Source organism: Larus michahellis, chromosome 10 (genome assembly GCF_964199755.1).
Source record: "Larus michahellis chromosome 10, bLarMic1.1, whole genome shotgun sequence".
In the NCBI taxonomy this organism is placed as follows: domain Eukaryota; kingdom Metazoa; phylum Chordata; class Aves; order Charadriiformes; family Laridae; genus Larus; species Larus michahellis.
Genome location: NC_133905.1, coordinates 21189953 through 21211802, shown reverse-complemented (window position 1 = coordinate 21211802; position 21850 = coordinate 21189953). Strand labels below are relative to the sequence as shown.

Below are 21850 nucleotides of genomic sequence, written 5' to 3'. Positions count from 1 at the left end.
ATTGGACTACTGTTGTTATTTAGAGGGGGGAAAAAGGCATTCCTGACTTTTGGTAGGGCATGGGAATGTGGAGGGCCCCATTCCATAAGGATACAAGGCTTTCACATTGCTTTTATGCAAATAGAAGATTTTTGTAAAACTCAAAACCACAGCAATATTCAGCAACTCACCATAAACCCAGCCTATGCAGACACACTCAAATATGGCAACAAAAAGAAGGCACATGCCACTAGCTGCATAAGAGTCAAATAACTGAAAGACGTACATCCCACCCTGAAAGACAAACACAGGAAAAATATTATTGTATTGGCACCTATAGCAATATTTTATAGCAAATATGGCTTTAATTACACAGCCAATCTGTTGGTTCCTTGGCAATCTTCCTACCAAAGTTGGGTCCTTCTTGAACAAAGAATATTCATTTTTCAGTGATTTGTTATTGTGAAAGATTTTTTTCTTCCATAGCATTTAAGATTATTCCCTATGACGGCTGAATACTGTGCATTTGCTTTAAGGTAGTAAATCCCAGAGTGGCGAGAACTACAACTGACTTGTTTCCAAAATGCTCTCCCACCACCATGCTTTTTTAACTTCATTCGTTATCATATCAAGCTGTAGACAACTACAGGTGCATTTGATCTCCAGATCACTGCACATGAAGATGGTAACAACTGGTAACAGCAGACGAGGAGAAGGCTGAGGTACTCAACAACTTTTTTGCCTTGGTCTTCACTGGCAACCTGTCTCCCCACACCTCTTGAGTGGATGGGCCGCAAGGCAGGGGTCTGGGGGAGAAAATCCGTCCCACTGTAAGAGAAGATCAGGTTTGTGACCACCTGAGGAACCTGAATGTAGAGAAATCTATGGGACCAGACGAGATGCATCCCAGAGTCCTGAAGGAATTGGCTGATGTAGTTGCCAAGCCGCTGTCCATGATATTTGAAAAGTCACGGCAGTCAGGTGAAGACCCCAGTGACCGGAAAAAGGGAAACATTGCACCCATTTTAAAAAGAAAGAAGGACCCTGGGAATTATGGACCTGTCAGCCTCACCTTTCTGCCTAGGAAGATCATGGAACAGATTCTCCTGGAAGCTATGCTAAGGCACATGGAGGACAGGGAGGTGATTTGGGACATCCCGTGTAGTTTCACCAAAGGCAAGTCTTGCCTGGTCAGCCTAGTGGCATTCTGTGATGGAGTGTCTACATCAGTGGACAAGGGAAGAGCTACGGATGTCGCCTATCTGGACTTGTGGATGAGGAATTGGTTGGATGGTCGCATCCAGAGGGTAGTGGTCAATGGCTCAATGTACAGATGGAGACCGGTGACAGGTGGTGTCCCTCAGGGGTCCATACTAGGACCAGTACTGTTCAGTATCTTCATCAATGACATAGGCAGCAGGATTGAGCGCACCCTCAGCAAGTTTGCAGATGACACCAAGCTGAGCGGTGCAGCTGACAGTCCCAAGGGACGGGATGCCATCCAGAGGGACCTGGCCAGGCTCGAAAATTGGGCCCATGTGAACCTCCTGAGGTCAGCAAGGCCAAGTGCAAGGTCCTGCATGTGGGTCAGGGCAACCCTCAGTATCAGTACAGGCTGGGGGATGAAGGGATTGAGAGTAGCCCTGCCGAGAAGGCCTTAGGGGTGCTGGTGGATGAAGAGCTGGACATGAGCCAACAATGTGCGCTCGCAGGCCAGAAAGCCAACCGCATCCTGGGCTGCATCAAGAGAAGCGTGGCCAGCAGGTTAAGGGAGGTGATTCTGCCCCTCTGCTCCACTCTGGTGAGACCCCACCTGGAGTCCTGCCTCCAGCTCTGGAGCCCTCAGCACAGGAGAGACATGGACCTGTTTAGCGAGTCCAGAGGAGGGCCACAAAAATGATCCGAGGAATGGAACACCTCTGCTGTGAGGGCAGGCTGAGAGAGCTGGGGTTGTTCAGCCTGGAGAAGAGACAGCCCCAGGGAGACCTTATTGCAGCCTTTCAGTACTTAAAGGGGCTTATAAGAAAGACTGGGACAAACTTTTTATTGGGGCCTGTTACCAGGGTAAGAGGTAATGGCTTTAAACTAAAAGAGGGTAGATGTAGACTAGATAACAGGAAGAAATTTTTTACACTGAGGGTGGTGAAACAGTAGCCCCATCCCTGGTAGATGCCCTCTCCCTGGAAACATTCAAGGTGAGGTTGGACGGGGCTCTGGTCTGGTTGGAGACGTCCCTGCTCATTGCAGGGGAGTTGGACCAGATGGCCTTTAAAGGTCCCTTCCAACACAAACTATTCCGATCCCATGATTCCGTGATTCTAAGATGTGGGGTCTTGTTTTTGTGTCTGTGCAATTAATATGTAAAAGAATTAGTTAAAATGTGGGGAAAGAAGGTAAAATCTGTAGCCGCTAGAATCACTCTCCAATGGCACAGGGACTGTAAACGGAGTACACTGACCTACAAAGTTTTAATGTAACTCACAGCCTTTAAGTTCCATTACTTAAATGAGTCATTATTATTTGACAAAAAAGAAGTGAAATAAGAATCACCCTGGCTCCAAGCAAGCTTTTGTAGAATCTTTTCCTAACAACTTAAAAATTATTCTCCAAATGGCTTTAAAATAGCAACCTTTGTGCTTCCAGAAAAGAGAGCAACCAAAACCAAGCAGTGTATAAGTTAGCATGGCACCCAGACACAACGCGCACGATGCTGTCAGTGATCTGTCATTTTCTGCGTTCAGTGGTGCCACAACACCAAGCAGTATGAAAAAGGTAAATGTGCTCAACTAAGACATCCTCACTTACTTTCTGTTTGACTATGACTCAACTGTATCACCACATTTGTCAAAGACATAATTCTTTTCCTCCATTCCTGTATTTTTCTCTTGCTTATAACAGTCAGAACTGTTCAGGGAACTGAGTGGCTTTCTACAGCCTTTGCCTTGAGGCAAAATGAGGAGGAAGCTTATGAAGTTCAATTAATTACATTATGGATAACCTGACTATTAAAATTGTATTAATATTACACTACTTTCTATGCAAGATCCTTAATCTTTTATCACATGTGTGTTCAATATTGAGATAATAATGAGGAGGAGATTCACAAAATATCATTTCAATGGAAAGGAATCCTAAGACTTATATCTCACGCAATTTTCTGCAGATGGAAAAGAACCCTATAAAGACAAAAAAACCTAAATGAAAACCAATACCTATGATTTCCCCCTTTTTTCCTCTGCATCGACTGACTGAAGGTAAGTTAAGATGGACTCTGTAAACTAGAAATCCTGTCTAAATCTTATGGAACACAAGAATGTTCTAAAGTTATTGTATATCAAACTACATTGATGTTCAAGCAGGCATTTGGCAAAATTAGTGCTGTAGAGTTTGGAAATGACCGTATATCTGAACGAGAAAGTTTTCCTATAAGGTAAAACACCTTTTATGACTAATGCAAAGCCTGAATAAAATCCAGGGATGCGTACTTAGGAATGCAGGAGAGGATCAGGACAGAGCTGGGATATATATTTACCCTTGCAAGTCTCACTCCGTGCTTTGATGCCTTACTGAAGTACCGTGGAATGGAGGGTTCTCTGCCAGCGTGTCATTTCTGCATTGGGCGACGGCTACTTAGATTGCCTACTTGGCGACGTCAGTAAGTCACATCTCTCAGTGATAATTTATGCCTCTCTAGTGATACTGAAAAAAAAGTGTTTCTCTGTCCTTTAAGGTTTCCGTTGAGCAAAACGCTATAGTAAAAGCACTGTGGAATGTCAGGCCTCCCAGACCAGAATGCAAATGTTGAAGTAAATTTCTTTCAATTGAATTACTTTTTTTTCCTCTTAATGCAGATGCTTTGTTGATGATGAGCTACGTTGCTTTTAGTCAGCTCTGCCAGCTGACTGCTTCCCAAAATCTCACCAGTGAACGCCTTTACTGCAAGGAGTTTGCTGTCAGGTTCAGCAAATATCTGAGCGAATTGCAAACATACAGATCAACCAACTAAGACAATACAGTGTAAGGAAAACAATTCCACAGAATTCCTGCAAGAATATTCCTGTCATTTCGGAGAACTTGCTTCCTCTTCACACTTCATGCTTCTATTTGTTTTAGCCTGTACATCTCGATAATGTACCTCTCAGTGCTCTGCTTAACACTTGTGCTGTGGGAGGAATTATTCCAAAATTTCCCCGTTTTACACAGCAAAGACAATTTATATTACCGAGGATAAGAATGACTACACGCAAATTGGTCCCTGTAAGGTTGCTCTGCTCCAATGCTCACCTTACAGGGACACACATCTGGAAGGAATTCTTTATCAACCAGCGTCAATTCCTCTGTTCTCACAGGGAACCGTGGCACGTAATACCTTTCATACACTGACAATCATAATTCCAGTTTAAAGCCAGAAGTATTGTTCTTGGAAAAACTCCTAGAACCTCACTGTTGTGATGGATAGAAATCTTTCTCAATTTTCAGCCTAATTATTCACAGCCAGTTTATACACCCTGGGTTGGGTTTGAAGGAAAGGGAGCCATTCTTTTTGCAGAGACAGTTCATGTTTATACTCGCTGTTACACCTATGATGTACTTACTTACAGAGAGAAATCTTACACCCTTGCTGATACTATCATCATTTTGCTAGTTTCTGGTAAAATTGGCTCTGTACTCCCAGGATCATCCTCACCGCTCTTGCTTTCCCTGCTCTTCCAGTCAGAATACAAATATTTGGAGTCATACATCATATTTCAGTGGGACTATTACCTTCCCCAGTCATGGGACTATTCCCACCTCTCAATTGGAAGTACCTTCCCAAAACATCTAAGAAACATAGTTTTTTGTCTACAGCATGTTTGTAGTGCTTAGGTTCACATCCAGATCCTTCTCTCTCCTAACCGCTTTCAATAGTAGAAATGTTTACTGCTATATGGACAACCTTATACCTTGTGCTACTGCAGTCTACCCCGTCTTTAATACTCCAGCCATCGGGTCCTTCCCTATCATTATACCTCCTTCTGTCACCCCGGAACATCAGACTTAATGAAGCCTGATTTGGACTTAAATCTTATAGCTAACTGTAAGCCCTTATACCTCATGCACTCTTTAGGCTACAGGTTTTTTTGTGAATCCTTTGTTTTTTAACGAAAACTGAACTCACGCTTTGTTCTTTTGAACAATAAGGACACTTCTAGGACTTCTCTATCTGGCTGCCAACTTTCATGGACGTTGAACTTCTTTGAAACTTCTGTTAAATTGACTGAAATCTGCCAATAGGTTCAAAATTTAAATAAAGAGGGAATACATCACCAGAGAGCTAGTTGCGTGTAGCCAATGACTTATATGTCACTTGTTTCCGTGGCGAGTCAACTACAGATACTGGATAAAATTGCTACCAAGCGCTGCCTGTGTAACTTCACTAAGAATCTCATTTCAGCCACTGTCTCTTTCAACACCAACAGTCAGCATCTCCTCTTTGTCCAGTGACTTGTACCAGTCTTTTTCTTTTGAATAAAATTAAAAACTTTTCTTGTGGTGAATTTTTAATTCCTTCACTGAAGTATATAAGATTTCTGTTTAACTGCATTTGCTTCATACAGAGCGTCATATCTCTTACCAGAGAAAGAGGTCTGATTAGTCTGGCACAAACTGTCACTGAAAGAAAAATAAGTTTCATATTGTCCTAGTTTTCCACTTTCCTCCTCATCTTTAGTTATACTTTCCTTGAAAGTGTATTTACAGCTACTATATTCTGCGTAGTTGATTTATTCTGTTCCTTGTAAAAGCTTGCAGTATGCAACAATCTAACGTGCTTACAATTGCCTAACACCTTTTTGGGGTGATATTTGCTCATTTTCAGTACAAAGCAATTTGGAAAGCACATAGTCTAAGGTCTGTGGATCTCTGCAGAGCGAATTTAAGTGACCCCAGATGAGTTCGTGAAGCCGTGAGAGGCTGCTTCACTGGGAACTCCTGCCCGAGAGTGCTGCACAACAGAGACACGTTGTGGCCCTTCACGGCTAATACAGCCAGGCTTCCCCGGACAAACATTCCTCAGACATTTAATTCTACAACTCCTCAGACATGAAATGTTTTTCTTTGTCTCACTCCCTCATACAGGGAAGCTCCAATGGCCCGGCAAGCAGAAGAATATGGGCAGAGGGGAGTGTGGCCTCTGCCCCTCGTCCTCCTGTTTCGGAAGGGTAACACGAAGGAGAGGAAGACCATTGATACGACTCTCTCTGTAAAGCAAGACTGAACTCCTGACAAGTACCAAAGAATCCCAGAATCCCTCCCCAACCTGGGTGTCAAACACAGTAGGTGCCACATGTTGTATCATGAACTGATGGGATGGACTGACACCCTCAGAATTTGTGGTTTAGAACATCCCAAAGCAAACACCTTGGTTTGTTGGAATTTTTTTTTCTTTCTTTTTTTTTTTTTTATTCTTATGAAGCAATTTCTGCTCAGAGATTGGCTGTATTGATTCACCTGGCCTGGTGATATAAAAATCAAAGATGTTTTACTTTTCTGTTTTCACTTTGCTTCATCTTCTTTATTGATCTGTTCATCCAAAACGTAGTTGTTCTCAGACTGGTCTGCCCAGAGTAAGTAGGCAGAAACCACATTCAGTGCATGTGGTTGGCTCGTGCAAAGCTGATGGAATTTCCTTGGCTACGTAACTTTGATTAAAATATTTCCTAAGCTCTACTGAAAAACTGAGGATACATTCCACATTTCGAATGTTACACAGTAGCTGAGAACAGTCTCTCCAGTATTTTGTAGTCATATTCCTCACAGGGAAATTTGTCTATGGCAAATGTTCTTGCATTTCACACGTTACGATTATAAACAGAAACCCATTTCCTTTTTTCTGCAGTAGTACAACAAAGCACATCTTACCTCAGTTAACATGATTAGGCCAATGAAGTATGACACAATGGAAAGGCCGAGAATCAACAGTTCTCTTCTGTAGCCCCTTCGGAAGATCTTTGGGTACATATCTACAACAGCTGTCACAAGGCTTTCAACACACACGAACTAGAACAAATGACAGGAAAGTACAAATGAAATATGTGTCTCAAGTGCTGCTGGGATTTGGATTTGCTACCAAACACTTCAAATATCCTTATATCCAAAGAGCCTGAATGAGCCCTGAGGACACTCAATAAGCGGAAGCTCAAACTGAGAGGAACATCACTTCCGAATTAAAAAGTTCAAAGCTGTGGATTTCCAGTCCACCACCAAATTCAAATAGTTGAATCCACTAATATTATCTCAGAATGCATTTGCCCTGTAGCAGAAGGATTACATAAAAATTAAATCTTTCATATGTGGCTTGAACGGGACTTAAATAATGTACAAACCATTCATAGGAGTATTTCACTCCAAGCATCCTGCACTCGTGTCACTCAAAGGCACGATATGCCATGCTGCGCACCTTCAAGCACTGCTAAATGAACTGCAGGGGTTTTGGAGAAGCTCTCTCCATTTTACAGAAGAGAGAAGTTCCACAAAGCTATTAACTGCCCAAGCCAAGTACATCTAATGAAGGAGGGAAGGAATGTTCTTATTAACTTTAAATATTAGCAGAAAGCTAGAGGCCTGAGCTTCTGACTCTGGGCTCTGGAGCAAGGTTTCTAAAATAGGCACCAAAACGAATGCCCAAAAGTAGACGACATAAAGCCTGCTTCATTGGAACAGTCAAGAGGAGAATTCAAGAACTGCTCATTTTAAGAGAGACTTATAAAAATTATTAGATCAGGAAAAAGAGCAATTATTAAAACATTAAGTTTAATGATTGGAAATGTCATGCAAAATAAGCACTGAAGAGCTTTATTTTACAGTGTACAATCATAAACTCTCTGAACCAAATCATGCTGAGAGCTGAGCTGCATGCTACAAATGCCAGCTACTTTACATTTTTCATCAAACAGCTTTCACAGTTCTTATGGTCACATAGGAATGACAACTTCTACGCTGTCACTTTGCTGCAGAATATAACTATGCATTTCTTGCTATGGTAGCTTGAAGTATAAGTACACCATAGGAACTTACATTATCACTATCGGGTATTCAGTTTCAAAATTCACTGAAAAGTGCTTTAAAAACGGGAAAAGACGACACACTGGTATTTTACTGAACTGTGAATTTTTATCACCCATCTTTAAGTTTAAACTGATTTCCATGTTAATAATGAAAGCTTTAGTCAGGCTGAATCCTTTTTCAAAGTAAATCGTGAAGGAATCTCCAGTATCACGTGACTAAGATTTAAAATAAGGAACTTGGATCAATAGTTTTAAGCAAGGAATTAAGTTAGGGTTCATTCTTTCCTCAGGTTAGAGGCTGTTTCTATCAAGGATGCTGATATACACATGCTAGGGAATCTGACAAAATGTTTAAATAGCGTTTGTTTCATACCTGACTATCTAAGCCAAGGAATATGAGCATCATGAAGAACAGAGTTGCCCACAGAGGAGAAAGAGGCATCATGGTGACAGCTTTAGGGTAAGCAATGAATGCAAGTCCCGGTCCTGAAAAGGAAGAAAAGAAAGGAAATATTTATACTTGTGTCCTGGGTCTGGCTGCGATGGAGTGAACTTTCCACATAACAGCCTGTAGGGTGCCGTGTTGGGATTTGTGGGTAGAACAGCACTGCTAACACCAACATTGTGGCTATTGCTAAACGGTGTTTGCACAGCATCGCTTATTAAACCACCTTTATCTGGACCCACCAGTTTTCTCACTTTTTCTCTTCCTGGCGAGTGAGTGAACAGCAGTGCGGGTGCTCAGCTGCTGGCGAGGGTTAACCCACCACAACTTGATTGCTCTTTTATGGCAGATAAGAGCTGCTAAATACAAGATGGAAAACCTCGACAAACTCTACATCTCTACTAGTCTAAATATTTGGTGATGAGGCACATCAGCTCTGCCTACATCTTGTCCAAGTGTTTGAAGGTCAAGACTTCTGTTAAGCCATCACTGTACTTTATGTTCTGCTTATTCTTTGTGTGGCTGTGCATCAAGGCTCACCTACCTGAATAAAGAATAGCACGAGGTCCTGTGATTGCCTTATATAACTTATTAACATAGTCAGCAAGCTTTTTGTTTCCCCCTAAGACAGGAGTGTATCTGGCATTTTATGCAAGAACACAGGCAATGGTCAGAGCTGCATCTTGGAAGCCATACATGGTGCTGGCCAAACGTCTGCTGGTTTGTTCAAAGCCTGCTCTGCATTTCTGAGTGCTGCTGCTGGTACATAACATTAATTCGTTGGCTGAGTATTTACAAAAATCTTTAAAATAGAACATTGTTGCAACAGCAGAGCTCAGAGCTGCTAAAATACCATCTCACCTTGCTCATATTTTCCTGTTCTTATTTACCTGTGCCCATTTTTCAGCTGCTGCGGACTCCCATGCTGTAGCCGCTTTTATTGAAGTCAGCCAGCTTTTAAAGCAGGGAAACAGAGGTGATGTCACAAGGCTGATAAAGGAGTACCCTCTGTGCTCCCGCTGCAAGAATTTCAGCGAAGACCTGTCAACACATTACTGCTTTTTCTTTGAACGCAGGATTTGCGAGCTCCTATAGTTTCTAGAGTTGCGGTAGCCTTTTAACTTTTTTCCATATAGCTTCTACAATAGTATAGGCCAGTTGTCTTGGGGGCTTTAGGAAAAGAGAAATATTTTCCATGACAGTATCAGTGAAGCTCTACTTGCTTTGCAGTTTTCCTGCTGCCCTTGGCTAACTTCACGAGAGTCATTTCTCCTTCTCAACACTTCAGCATTATATTGCTTGTCTTTCTGGGCAGTGCTCCTGTTCTTCTCGTTCTGTTGAGTTTTAAGTGATGCTTAAAGATGTTATATCTGCGAAGGTCTTAAAGAGTAGTTAACTTTCATTACATGCCTAACTCCAAGTGATGGTAATAAATGTTAGGTGTTAATTTCTCATCGAGCAGGCCTTTGTGACTTTCTGGACTCAAACGAAGAACTTTTAAACTTAATCAACCAGAGTGTCTCAATGTATGTCCCCAGGAGAAAAACTTACTGACATCAGGAGATGGCACGAGCCATCTGACTGATAGAAATCTGTTCTTAGGCTAGCGTACATTAAGCAAGACTTCAGAGGACTTCCAAAGGTTTCTCCTAGGCAGCTAGTTTGTCATTACTTTAATAGCTATGTCTTTTTTTTTTTTTTTTTCCCCAGAAGGAACAAATATTTGTGTGGGTTTTGGTGTGTCTCATTTAAAGAAAACTGAATGCTCCTTTCATGAGGATATAACACCTAAGGGGCATAACTGAGCAATATATCTCTGCTAAACAATCTTCTGGATGCTCAGCTGGAGTAAGTTTGTGTTACAAGACCTCCTTGACTCTATGAGTTTGGTGCTACGCACAGTAACATTAATATTTATCACACGTAAATGTATGACCATAAAAACAGTTAAGAACTCTTCTTATAGCAGTTATTCCAAAGAGTCAGGTAACAGGTTTTATAAGAGGATTTTGTAAAACTACCTGCAAAACAGTCAGCTTATCCATAAGACAGCGGCACAGACTAAGTATTCTGACAGCAACTTCTGGGCATTTTTTGTTAACTCAGAAAACTGCTTTTGGAACTTACCTGATTCTGCAACTTCTGCAATGGGCACGCCTTGTTCATAAGCCATAAATCCAAGAACTGAAAAGATAGCAAAACCAGCAACAAAGCTTGTGCCACTGTTCAAGCAGCAGAGCATGATGCAGTCTCTGAAAATAGAAATACAAAACACTGCAGTTGATCTCCAGAGCCTGGGTTTCATTCACGTACTGAGCCATAGGACTAACAGAACCCCGAGCTGCAGGGATGGACGTGAAGTTGCTCATTAAGAGTGCGGTCCCAGGCGATACTGTGCCTGAGAGCCATCAGCCAGGCACAAGCACTTCCAGGAGGGTACCATCATAATACCCTTGTTGTGTTTTAACTGGCTGAATTGCAAACCCATTGCTTCTCACTTACTGGTTTTCGATAGAATCTTTAAAATACATGTAAAAATACTGTAAGAATGGTGTTAACAATTTTTCTACAGTAGTTGTAATAATATATTCCAGAGGATACGAACTCATTTATAAACTATATTAAAATGGCAGCAATTTGTTTCCTGGAAAAAAATCTTATGGTCAGATCTTGGCTAATTCTATTCTGGTTACAGTATACTGGCAATATGTACCCATACAAAATACAACTCAGTTTGGTTTAGAAACTTCTTTTAGGAAGATTTGGTAACGAAAAGCACCACATATAATCTAAGAAGTGCGTACATGCCTAAAAAAGTGCCTAACAAATAGGCAAAGACAGTGCAGGGACACTGATCTCTCGAACAGCAAACAGTGACAGTTACAAGGCCAAGGTGAAGAAATATTTCTTCTCTCAGATTGGAAACGTCACAGTAGTAAATCACTTTAAAAAAAGGGAAAACACTCTTGCAGAAAGGTGTGATCTTTCCCCAGAGGCTGGTGAAATATCATTGTTCATCCTGCTTTGAGACAGCACTTCAGGCTTGACAGACAATGAGGTAGGAATGATTTATCATGACAGTCAATCTTTTAAGACTGTTTGCTACAAGAGACAGCTGTGTACTTGAGAAAGCAATAACCTAACCTAGATGCCTGAAATTCAATTAGGATTCTAAAACACAGAAGCACAAGGGAAGCCTGTAGCTGTGTCAAGCCTATACCTTACTCTGGTATCTATGAGAAGAAACGACCCTGTGAAATCTCCCAGGTTCTGATCCCACATCTTCACTAATGATTCCCATCTTTATCACAGATTTGTAGTGACTTTTTGAGAATCAGAGACCATTCATATTTTTGAAGTCTTGGCATATATTCCAGCAAAACGTCTTTGGTCCAATCTCTCTGTCCTCTTGCTTGTTTTGTTTGGTATTTTTATCCTGTAACTTTATCTCATCAGTTTATTAAGTTGAAAGTGAGGTGACCAGTTCCAGCATCTTACTCCTTCACTAGTGAGCCCAGCACTGCCTCCCACATCGGCTCAAAGCTCTTCCTGTTGGGGACTTTGCCTCCCCTTAGCACCAGGGCCGTTCCCAACAGCAGGAAGCAGCCACATGCTTCCATGCTGCAAAGCGAGCCATCAGCTCAACTATGGCCGATGGGAGGCTTTGGCTCTCTCTCATCACCTTATCTACGGTTAATTTTAACCATTATTTTGAGAACGCTTTTATGTTTTCGTAATCATTTCATAGGAAAAAAAATTCCATATTGCATATCATCTGTAAATCACCAAAAACTGTCCAGAAATGAAAAAGAGTGAATACTCCCATTTGTAAATCAAGACTGAGACATGGAGAAGTCCAATGATGCTCACGCTCCTTTCATGCATGGACTCTCTCTAACACTGTTTGTCCATTAGTGGGGGTAAACAGGTCCTTTAAAACACTTCCTGAAAATTCTGAAAACGGTCAGAATTCTAACCTGTTGTTAATTTGCTTTTCATATGAAATTGCTTCCTGTAGTTATGCACAGCCAGACTAGTTATAAGCTTTGGATCTTTTAAAGCAAAATAGCAATCTAAAAGAAAGCAACCAGGAGCACGGAGTACTTTGTGTTTTGCAGAGAAAGAAAACAGAGAAAAATATCATATTCCTAACCATTTTTCTTCCTCAGCACTGAAGTAGCTCTGGAGAGATTCTCACCCCAGCCTATCTCACCTAAGAAACTGGTGAGTTCAATGCTGGGAACTTAAAACTAAGTGTGGTGAAACTCTGTCAATAAAAGATGTCAGAAAGATGTATTTTTTAATCCTTTGGGGAAAAAAACCCAGGCACTACTTCAGTGGGGTGGATCTGGCTGCTCAGCAGTCATATGATGCTTCCATTCGGAACAGCCTGTTTTCTGCAGATAAGATTTATTTTAGATAATTCCCAGGCTTCAAATGCAGCCCAAACAACAAGATATTTTTCGTCTGGTGAATGGTGTGGCAGAGGACATTTGAGAGCTGCGGGTTCCTAACCATGTGAAAAACAGCTCAGCTGGAGACACATTGCTCCCTGTGCACCTGCAGTTTCTGCTGCTCCCTCTTGAAGGAAGGTCCTAGGACAAGGCCCAAGCGGTTTAAGCCGGACAATCCTATATAACTACATCATCCGTGAGACAACAAGAGGACCACAGACATTTCTCCGCTCACAGGGAAGACCCATGAAACACAGTGCCATGGTACAAAATAGTTATGGGTGGATACGCATTTCTCCAAGGAAATGGGCCACAGCGAACCTAAGGGGGTTTCCATCATCTCCAGTTAGCCAGGTTCCTATTCTTTTGACATAACACAGCCATAGCTCCACCATTTTCTTCCCCAGTTAGGCAGTCACAGACTGACCACTCGGTTCTCTAGGGACCTAGCAGTGTTTCCTGTCCTAACAAAAATATTACCTCTGATTTTAATTTCCATCCTTCCTTTATCTTTGTAGGAATTCTACTGACTCCTCAACTCCTCCTGTTTTATTCCCTTAGATACAAGTACGTAACCTGTAGGTCAGTCGTTTTTTCTGCTACGGGAAGGAAAACTGGGCAGGGGGGATCTGGATCCATTGATTGTGAAACCAATGAATTTTAAAACACAAATGCCAAAGAACCATTGGAAGGAGAAGATGAGGTTTATCTAATTTTCCATCCATTTTTTATAAGCATCCTTGGTAGGGAAGCATCAGAGCCTGACTGAAGCTCAAACTGATTTCAAATGAAAGGAAAACTTCAAATTTTTATGAAAACTTCACATTCTTCAAATTAATGTCTTGCCAATCACCTGAATAATTCAAGACATGCGTTCCTTATCTTCTCCCTGCCTGACAGGCAGGATACTGCTGGAAATTGATTCTGCCTTCCTTCAGAAGCTTCTCTGATTAGAGAGGAGAGCCCACAGAGCCTTTTTGCATCCCTCCAGTTACTTCATTGCCCTTATGGATGCCCTCAAGACCAATTTTACCATTCCTCTTTTCCTCTTAGACTAGAAGCTTGATAAAGGACACACCTTCAATCCTTAAAAGTTTTGTCCGTTTGTTGACAGCGCATGAAGTCACTGATTTATCTTCTGCACCCCAGCAGCAACGCAGCAGCTAAGCCCTGCTGTGTACATGGGGCTCATGCATAAAAATGGTGCTGCTGAGGTGCAGCTTCCAGCACAAAGGAGTGGTGCTGAGAAACCAAATGGTGTTTCCCCCAGTGGGGAACGGCAGAGTGTCCAGCAGGGAGCTGGATCGGTTCTGCAAATACAGAGCATGCGGAGCAGGAACAACAACATTTTCCTTTTCTGTCTGCTGAGGTTGTCTGTCTGAAGTTAATCCATCCCTTGGGAAGGTCTGAGTGGATTAGGAATTCTTAGCTTGCCAAAAATTAGAGGAAACACATCAGTACACCTTTCTTTTATTTATATGGGGAAAACATTGCCTGCTGATGGTACTGCCGTTACTTTAATCTCATAAGAGTCACTTTGGATATCAACTGTTGTAAATCCAGGGAGGATCTGTATTAACGTATTACAACGAAAGATAAGTAAGGACAATAAAAATGCATTTCCTATTCAAAGATGTGAAGTGACTTGTTTGCAATTCATTTACAATGTTAATGAATTAGATCAGGTTGATAATAAGGAAAACCCTTGTGCAGTTTATTTTCCAGTTTATTTTCCACTGCAACTGTCCCTTAGAAAAAAACATAAATTAGTAAAACGGAGTGCAAAAAGAGTGGAAGTAGATGTTACAAGCAGCCAGTGCACTGCGGGTATTGCAAGAGGCAAATCCATAGCTTAATTTTAATTTTTTTACATGCTAATTAGCATACAAATTTAATTCTGCTTTCCGTTGCAGAATTGCTGCGCTGTTTTGCTCTGCTAACAACCCCGTTTGACTCGGCCACTTTCTGCAGTTAACTTCTGTCCTACTTGTTCCCTCAGACTTCTTAAGAAACATACTTTGGGACACAATAAAATCTGTCCTATTCGGGAAATTTGTGAAAACATTTTGTTAGAGGAATTGTGAAGCTTGGCTTCAGTAAAAAGTATTCTGTGGCAGCATCTTGCTGAGGAGCTTTAGGAGAGAGCTGATGATGTTTTTACAACCTACGCTGCTCGGGTCAGAGGAAAAGAAGGGAAATTACGTGAGGTCTCTGATCACACCTCAAAACCCCTGCTTTTTGTCATGAGTTACAAAACTGCAGTCAAAAGATTACTGCAGTCCTTGAGGCAGTGACAGACTGGTTCCTAGATGGGATGCAACTGGAAAGAAATAAAAATTAAATTAAGAGAGAAAAGAAGTAGAGCCTTTGTTAAAGGATCACTTATGCTAATTAGGTTCCCACTGTTCTGTAGGGGCACTCATTACCCTCTGTTGGGGCATCTTGATCGTTATTCTGAAAGAAAAAAGTAGTGCTCATGTTCCTGCCCATGCCAATAAAATGGAACAAGGATTTTGTGTGAGTCATATCCTTTTGACATTGGTTCAGGAAAGATTAAAACCTACTGAAGTCATTACCAATTTCCTTACTGATTTCTATAAAGATAAGCCATGAAATGCTATCCATTTAGACTGTGGTCTAGCTGGGAGCCAGTAAACTATACGGAAAAGTGACATTCCGAGCACAGACCAAACTCAGGTGAGTTTTAATAACCATTTTTGGTAGTTGTTTGTTTTTTTGTAAAGGAGATATACATTATACAATCAATACACATGCAATTATGTATGTATGGAATTCAGAATATTATACGTGGAATTGTGTATACCCGTGTGTACCGAGTGGCTTGTGGCTGGGCAAGGGTCGGATACGATCAAAAGGGATGAAACCACCAATTTTGGAAAAGAGAAAAATTACAGATCTCTGTTCTACAAAAACCCGTGCATACGCTTATGATTACTCATGCAAATAGCTAAAGGAAAAGGGAAGTACTTCTGAGTGAAGCTAAGTATGTGGAGACTTCCATTGCTGAAACTTAACGTAAAAATAAAGTGTGGAAGATATTACCTGTAGCAGTTGTTATTATAGTTGTTGTAACTTCCCAGGGCTGTCAAGCATCCCAAGCAGATCGCGTAAGAGAAAAATATCTGTGTACCAGCATCCACCCACACCTGAAAACAAAAAAAAAATGGAGTGGTTAAAAAGATGTCAAGAAGGAATCACCTTTATGCATATATTGACTGCAGATCTGCAGAGGCAACTGTACAGGGTGAGAGCGTCCAGCAAAACTTTTGTAAGTCACAACCTTAAAAAAATACGCTTGGAGTTAAATTCCCCTCTCCTTCCCAGTGGTATAGACAGGGATTAACTCAGCTGGTCTTCACAGGTTCAGCCTAATCTAAGTAGAGAGACAGAATTTCTGGAGAAGAACCTCACCCAGTATTAATTCTTTAATGGTTTTATTAACACTATAAGGTGTTAGTAATTGCAACCTAAATAGAATCATCTGCATTTATCTCAGTCTCATCAGATAATTATTTATTCAAATTTTAAAATTTACTATGAAAAAATACTCTAAAGACAAAATATGCCATTCATAGATAACATACAAATGAAGGTGGGGAAAGAGAAGAGACAACTTATCCAGGGACAGGGGGTTTTTAGCAATACTTAATGACCCCAATTAGGCACAAGGACGTGGTTGTTCTGGTCACTCTTCCATTAACAAATAAAAGTTCTGTAGAGCTTAGCAAGTAAATAGCTTTATAATATCATTATGGTAACATTTATATCCTAAAATGATGCAAATATTAAATTCTAAATCAAAGAAAAGGGAAAAAAAGGAACATGAGCTGACACAGTGAGATTATTCTCCTCACAGCAATCTCAGGATGTTAATATAACATGCTTTTTTTTTTTTTTTTACTTTAAAAAATACGCCAACAAAGTAGTTCATTTCATTTGACTAGAGCCTGTGTGTGCTATTACTGGAGGTGAATGTACTTTTTAACTCCTGATTTTGCCATGTGAGCGATGTGAAGAACCCACATCTACACAGCTGCACTATTATTTCCAATCCAATAAATTCTGACTCCTGGTTTCCTGGGGTAAATGAGGTCTGTAAGGCTTGTGGTGTTTGTTTTTTTTTTTAAAGCAGAGCAACCAAAGTGCTTTTCCAAAGAGAAAGAGAAGTAACAAAACACTGACTGAGGACCAGAGGCAATAGCTGTGTGGCCATTAGCGACTCTAAGTTTGAGCCAGGAAAGAGGTAATGCAGGTAATGATTTCATGACTGATAATAGTAATACTAATAACAGTAATCAAATACTTATGAATATGTGGAAGGGGATGTATTTGTTTTACATGTGATCAAATGAGACCTTAGTCTCTGGAGCTGTTGAGAGTGTTTCTGTTTAGGAATAACATTAAGATCACATTTGATTTCCATCAGTGGCTTAAATGGTTTCACTGCTGTCATAGTGAATAAGATACAGCCGATTACATCTCAAAGTTCCACCACTTGGTAAAGAAAAAACGGCACAGAGAAAGGCTTTTGACAGACAGGCTCTTTAACAAGATCGGAAGCTCCCAGAAAGCTGTAAGTAGCATAGGTCAACTGAAAATGCACGGTCGTCTTAAGCATAAACAAAAACTAGGAAACTGGATCAGCACACCCAGAATCTGCTGCTTCCTTCCATTTCAGCTTTCGCACGCCGGATCGTTGCAGTGCGTTGTGTGGCACTTAGATGAGCAATAGCCTTTCCTCTGGGCATACGCCAGCTCCACAGAAGTCTGATTATTCCTTGGACAGCAAGTTCTAGTGGAAATGGGGGCAAAGGAGAATTGTACTCTCAAGTGAGACATTCCAGAGCTGCTGGAGGAGCAGAGAGCACACCCCTCTGGAGGTCCTGTGTACCCAGACAGAAATACAGATAAAATTCTGGCCATAAGTGATATTATTTCCTTCAAAGAAAACAAGTCTTCTCTAAAGACCGTGACATCTGATGGTGATTCAACATAAAAAGTGGCAAATACTTTATGAGAAACAGGTTCTGTAAGCACATGCTCACATATTCTATAAAAGTCGAATCGGATTGAAGATCCCTTTATTTTTGTTGCATTATATGACATCAATCTAGAAATTCCATCAGAACTTACGCCTAATATTTAAACAGGAAGGAGGAAGTAATTTGATTTACTGAATGGAATAACAGAATCAGTGTAGCTTCTTTTGGGTTGCATACTCAGAGAACCAGTGACGCTTAATTTGTGATGACCATTAGTATTTCAATTTCAGGTTTCTAAAGTGGCAAAAACACCTACAACTGATCGAGAAAATGGCAAAGAGGGAAATGCATTTAGAAACCACAGGTAGATTTTTGTAGCTGAAAAAACATGAGAGAGAGAGACTAACTCTGTTGTGTTTTGTCACCAGGCTAGACACATCAGCATTTTAAAGCCATGCAGTTTGTCTTACAGTTCTTCATATTCTTGCCCCAAGAGCTAGCGACCGTTTAGCATCACTCATTCCTGGTTGGAGAATTTGTTGAGATACACAAATTGTTTATAAGTCTAAGTCACACCCAGTCTTAGTGATTCATAAACTGTACCTCAGGGGAAGTTGTTCTCATTAAAACTTCTAGTGGGTACAGGCGGGCTCTTGTAGATACCACTCACAAATCCAGGTGTCATCCATCTGGCTTACGGCAACAAAAGCATTATTAATTCTTTCTGAGAGTGCTGAATTTGCAACGTCTGGCTTAGACTAGAAGTTGTAACATTTTTCAAGTACATGGAATGAATGCAGCACGATTGTGCAGAACAATGCCATTCTGAAGGACAGAGACAAAGCAAGCACTGGCAGTGAGCTGCAGCCAGGGGTCCTGGAGCCAGCAGCTGGGCAAAGGCCGGGACAACAGGAGTACGCTTTTTCTGAAATGACACAGGGCTTGATCCGTTTCTGGCATGAGTAAATTCCAGAGGAAAGGACCAGTACCAGAGAACAGCTCATGCTTTATAAACTTTGTACCTTGAAAATCTTTTGGTTAGTGATAATTAAGTCAATTCAGCAATATGCATTCATTATTTTAGGGACTGAAGATGTTTTATAGTCTTCTATTAGCTCCTACTTTAAAAGATGGAACTAAATATTTCTTCTTTTTTTCGTCTCATACTTAGAATGTTTCCATGCCAAAACAAGATTAAAATTAAAGCACGAACCCTTTGTCTATTATACGTTAATAATTAGAAAATCCAAATGCCGAAGGACAGAACCTTTATATCTGCTACACTTAGTTTTTGCACCCACTCACAGCCATTTTCTAGACATGTTGAGCCCAGCACAACGTTAGCGACAGCGTGGGCAAACAAGAAGAACGCAAAGGCAGAATACAGCGGCACAGCTATTGCTCTGACTCCTCTACGGAAAGAATTCCTGCTGGCTGGGAAGAAGGGGCTGCTCAATAAGCCCATACGATGAAGCTCTAATTCCCAAAGGGAGAAGGCAAAGTAAACAAGCCTCAACTCTGTGGCACTGCCTGTGCTCTGCAAGTAGAAATGGGGCCTGACGGCGAGAGATTGCGAGTCCCTCCACTTTCCGAGCGGGAAGGGGAGCAGCAGAGCTGTCTGTGCCCTGATCCCCATTTTGAGGCTTTCCCACGCTCCACTTTACAGCATTCCCGATTCACCCCAGAAGCCCACAAGCAGTGTCTCAGCGGTGTCCTGCTGGTAACTAACTTACCTTGGTACAAACACAATTCCACAGAACAGAATCAACAAGAACATTTTCTTACTAAAAATGGAAAGTGCTGTTTTGCAAAGTCCAGTTCTGAAAGCTAGCAATACCCAGATACTAAGTCTGCCTGGGTAATCTTAATTTGGCCTTCTTGTGTGTAGGTCTAGGACACAATCTTCATTTACATGACTATTCATCTCTGTGCCCAGGGAGATGAATCAAGCTAGGCTAACAGAGGATCCTGTTGTCTGGAGGATCCCTTGCCTCCTTTGTTGCCATGATTGTAGTGCATGTAATGAATGAAGAAGGATAAAGGGGGAAGAAGGGGGATGTGCTGTAGTGAAGACAACAGAATACAGCTCTGGAGAATTAGATTCTTTTCATGTCTCTGCTACAAAGTGTCTATGTGACGTTATGTCCATAAATCACTTAAACCAACCCTTTCTCAAATGTTCATTAACTGCATAGTCCTCATTTAATGGGTGTCCAAAGTGAAGTACAAAATTACTGAGCATTCACTGTTGCAACCAAGGTGAATGAAAGCCATGTCTGGAACAAGTGAAGAAAACACAGTATGAAAAGTCAGGTCTGCCAACTTCAAATTAAAAATCCTAAAATGACTGATGGCTTCTCATTTTAGTCTCACTGTACATCTCTCTACATCAGTAAGATGGGGTTACGCCATACATTGAAAACAAAATAACTAGGGTTTATGAAGCATGCGGACAGTGCAGAGATAAGTCACTTTGAAAGGCTGAGCCATTTTTTTGTCATGATCAAGGTCTGAATAATATGCAGTATATTTACAGGGCCAAGCAATGGGCGAAAAAGATAAAACAAAATATTGCATAACTGTCCTGAAAGGAGCTTCGTTGATGCTGTACCTGAATAAGGCAGAGACCTTGGGGAAAACCTGTTGTGTGTTGACGTTTATTATTTCCATAAAGCATGGAATAAAAATGAACATTGCTCACCTGAAGGACTATCATTAGATTCCAGGTTTTTCTCTAAGTTTGTACCTTCCCTTCACCTTCCGTACTCTCTGTATATATTTTCTGTAATTCTGTACTATATCTAAGTACACAGTGTAGAGAGCTGGGCAGACAATTCCTCCATATAGAGAATCACTACTGCCACGTCTCAGCACTTACTGCTGCCTTACGAGAAATGTCCTGCTTCAGAGCACAAGGCACATGAACTCACGTCTGCCCAAAACCGTCTGCACAGGTCTACTGACATATTCCCTATGCTGGGATAGGGAAACTGGGAGGTCAAGACCTACGGGGATTCTTGCAGCAGCCTCTCTCAGGAGGGAGCCCTGGCCACCTTTGGTCCGTATCTTTTCCATCTTGGGAGAATACCATTCACCACTTAAGGCCACATCGCATTATAGAAGTCCTGTACTGCTCTTAAAACAAAGCAAACGCTACAATGCAGCTATCGTGGAATCCTCCCGAGACTGCAGGAAACATCTCCCAGGATAAACTGACTTTAACTGGCATTTCCACAAGCTTCTAGAGTCACGACAAACAGTCGAATGTAATTCAAAAGCTGTAAAATTGTTTCATGTCTAGGGAACATGGGAAAATTAAGTAGTTATTTTCTGCCTGATCCTCCTAAAAGATACATAGTTTTTAAATAAATATATTTTGTTGTCACCTGAAAAGCTTCATTTTATATCTCAGCTAGGAAGCTATTCATGAAATGTCACTATTCTGTCTCATTGTCCGTGTCTCTGCATACTAGTCCAGAGGAAAAATGCGAGATGCCTAAAATGCATGTTCAGGACATTATGAGCAGAAGCGGGAGGGGTTTGTTAAAAACATGATACTCATAAATTATGTCTATGGGAGGCTGCGTGTTCAAATCCACAGCGGGCATCTCCCCGCTCAGTGCCGCAGGCAGACAGGCCCTGGTCAGCCTGCGTTGCCTCTGCCTGCCAGGATCAGGTCTGTGCGCTGGGTAGACAAGCTCTTGGGATAAACACCCGTTAATGGTTTGATTTTTCGGTCTGTTGCTCAAATAATGGTAAAAATGGGAAAAGCAAACAAAAGAGAATATGATTTTTTAGAAATGGCCCCATGCAGCACTAAATGACCTTGACCACTTCCTATACTTACTCCTTGTTCAAATGCCTCCGTTGAGCGGGGACCTGCACGTCCTCCCAGGCTCCCTGCACATGGTAACAGCAGCCTTT

The 21850-nt window shown here is 41.3% G+C and overlaps 1 protein-coding gene across 5 annotated transcripts in view; it reads right to left on the bottom strand.

Moving 5' to 3' along the window:
* Positions 1 to 21850, bottom strand: part of SLC6A11 (solute carrier family 6 member 11) — a 136462-nt gene that overhangs the window by 7898 nt on the left and 106714 nt on the right. For all 5 annotated transcript variants that reach the window (XM_074602539.1, XM_074602540.1, XM_074602542.1 and 2 more), the window contains 5 exons: positions 15987 to 16090; positions 10597 to 10721; positions 8398 to 8510; positions 6880 to 7017; positions 171 to 273 (listed from right to left, as the gene is read on the bottom strand). In XM_074602539.1, the coding sequence (XP_074458640.1) occupies positions 171 to 273; positions 6880 to 7017; positions 8398 to 8510; positions 10597 to 10721; positions 15987 to 16090 (583 nt within the window). The remainder of the gene's footprint in view (positions 1 to 170; positions 274 to 6879; positions 7018 to 8397; positions 8511 to 10596; positions 10722 to 15986; positions 16091 to 21850) is intronic.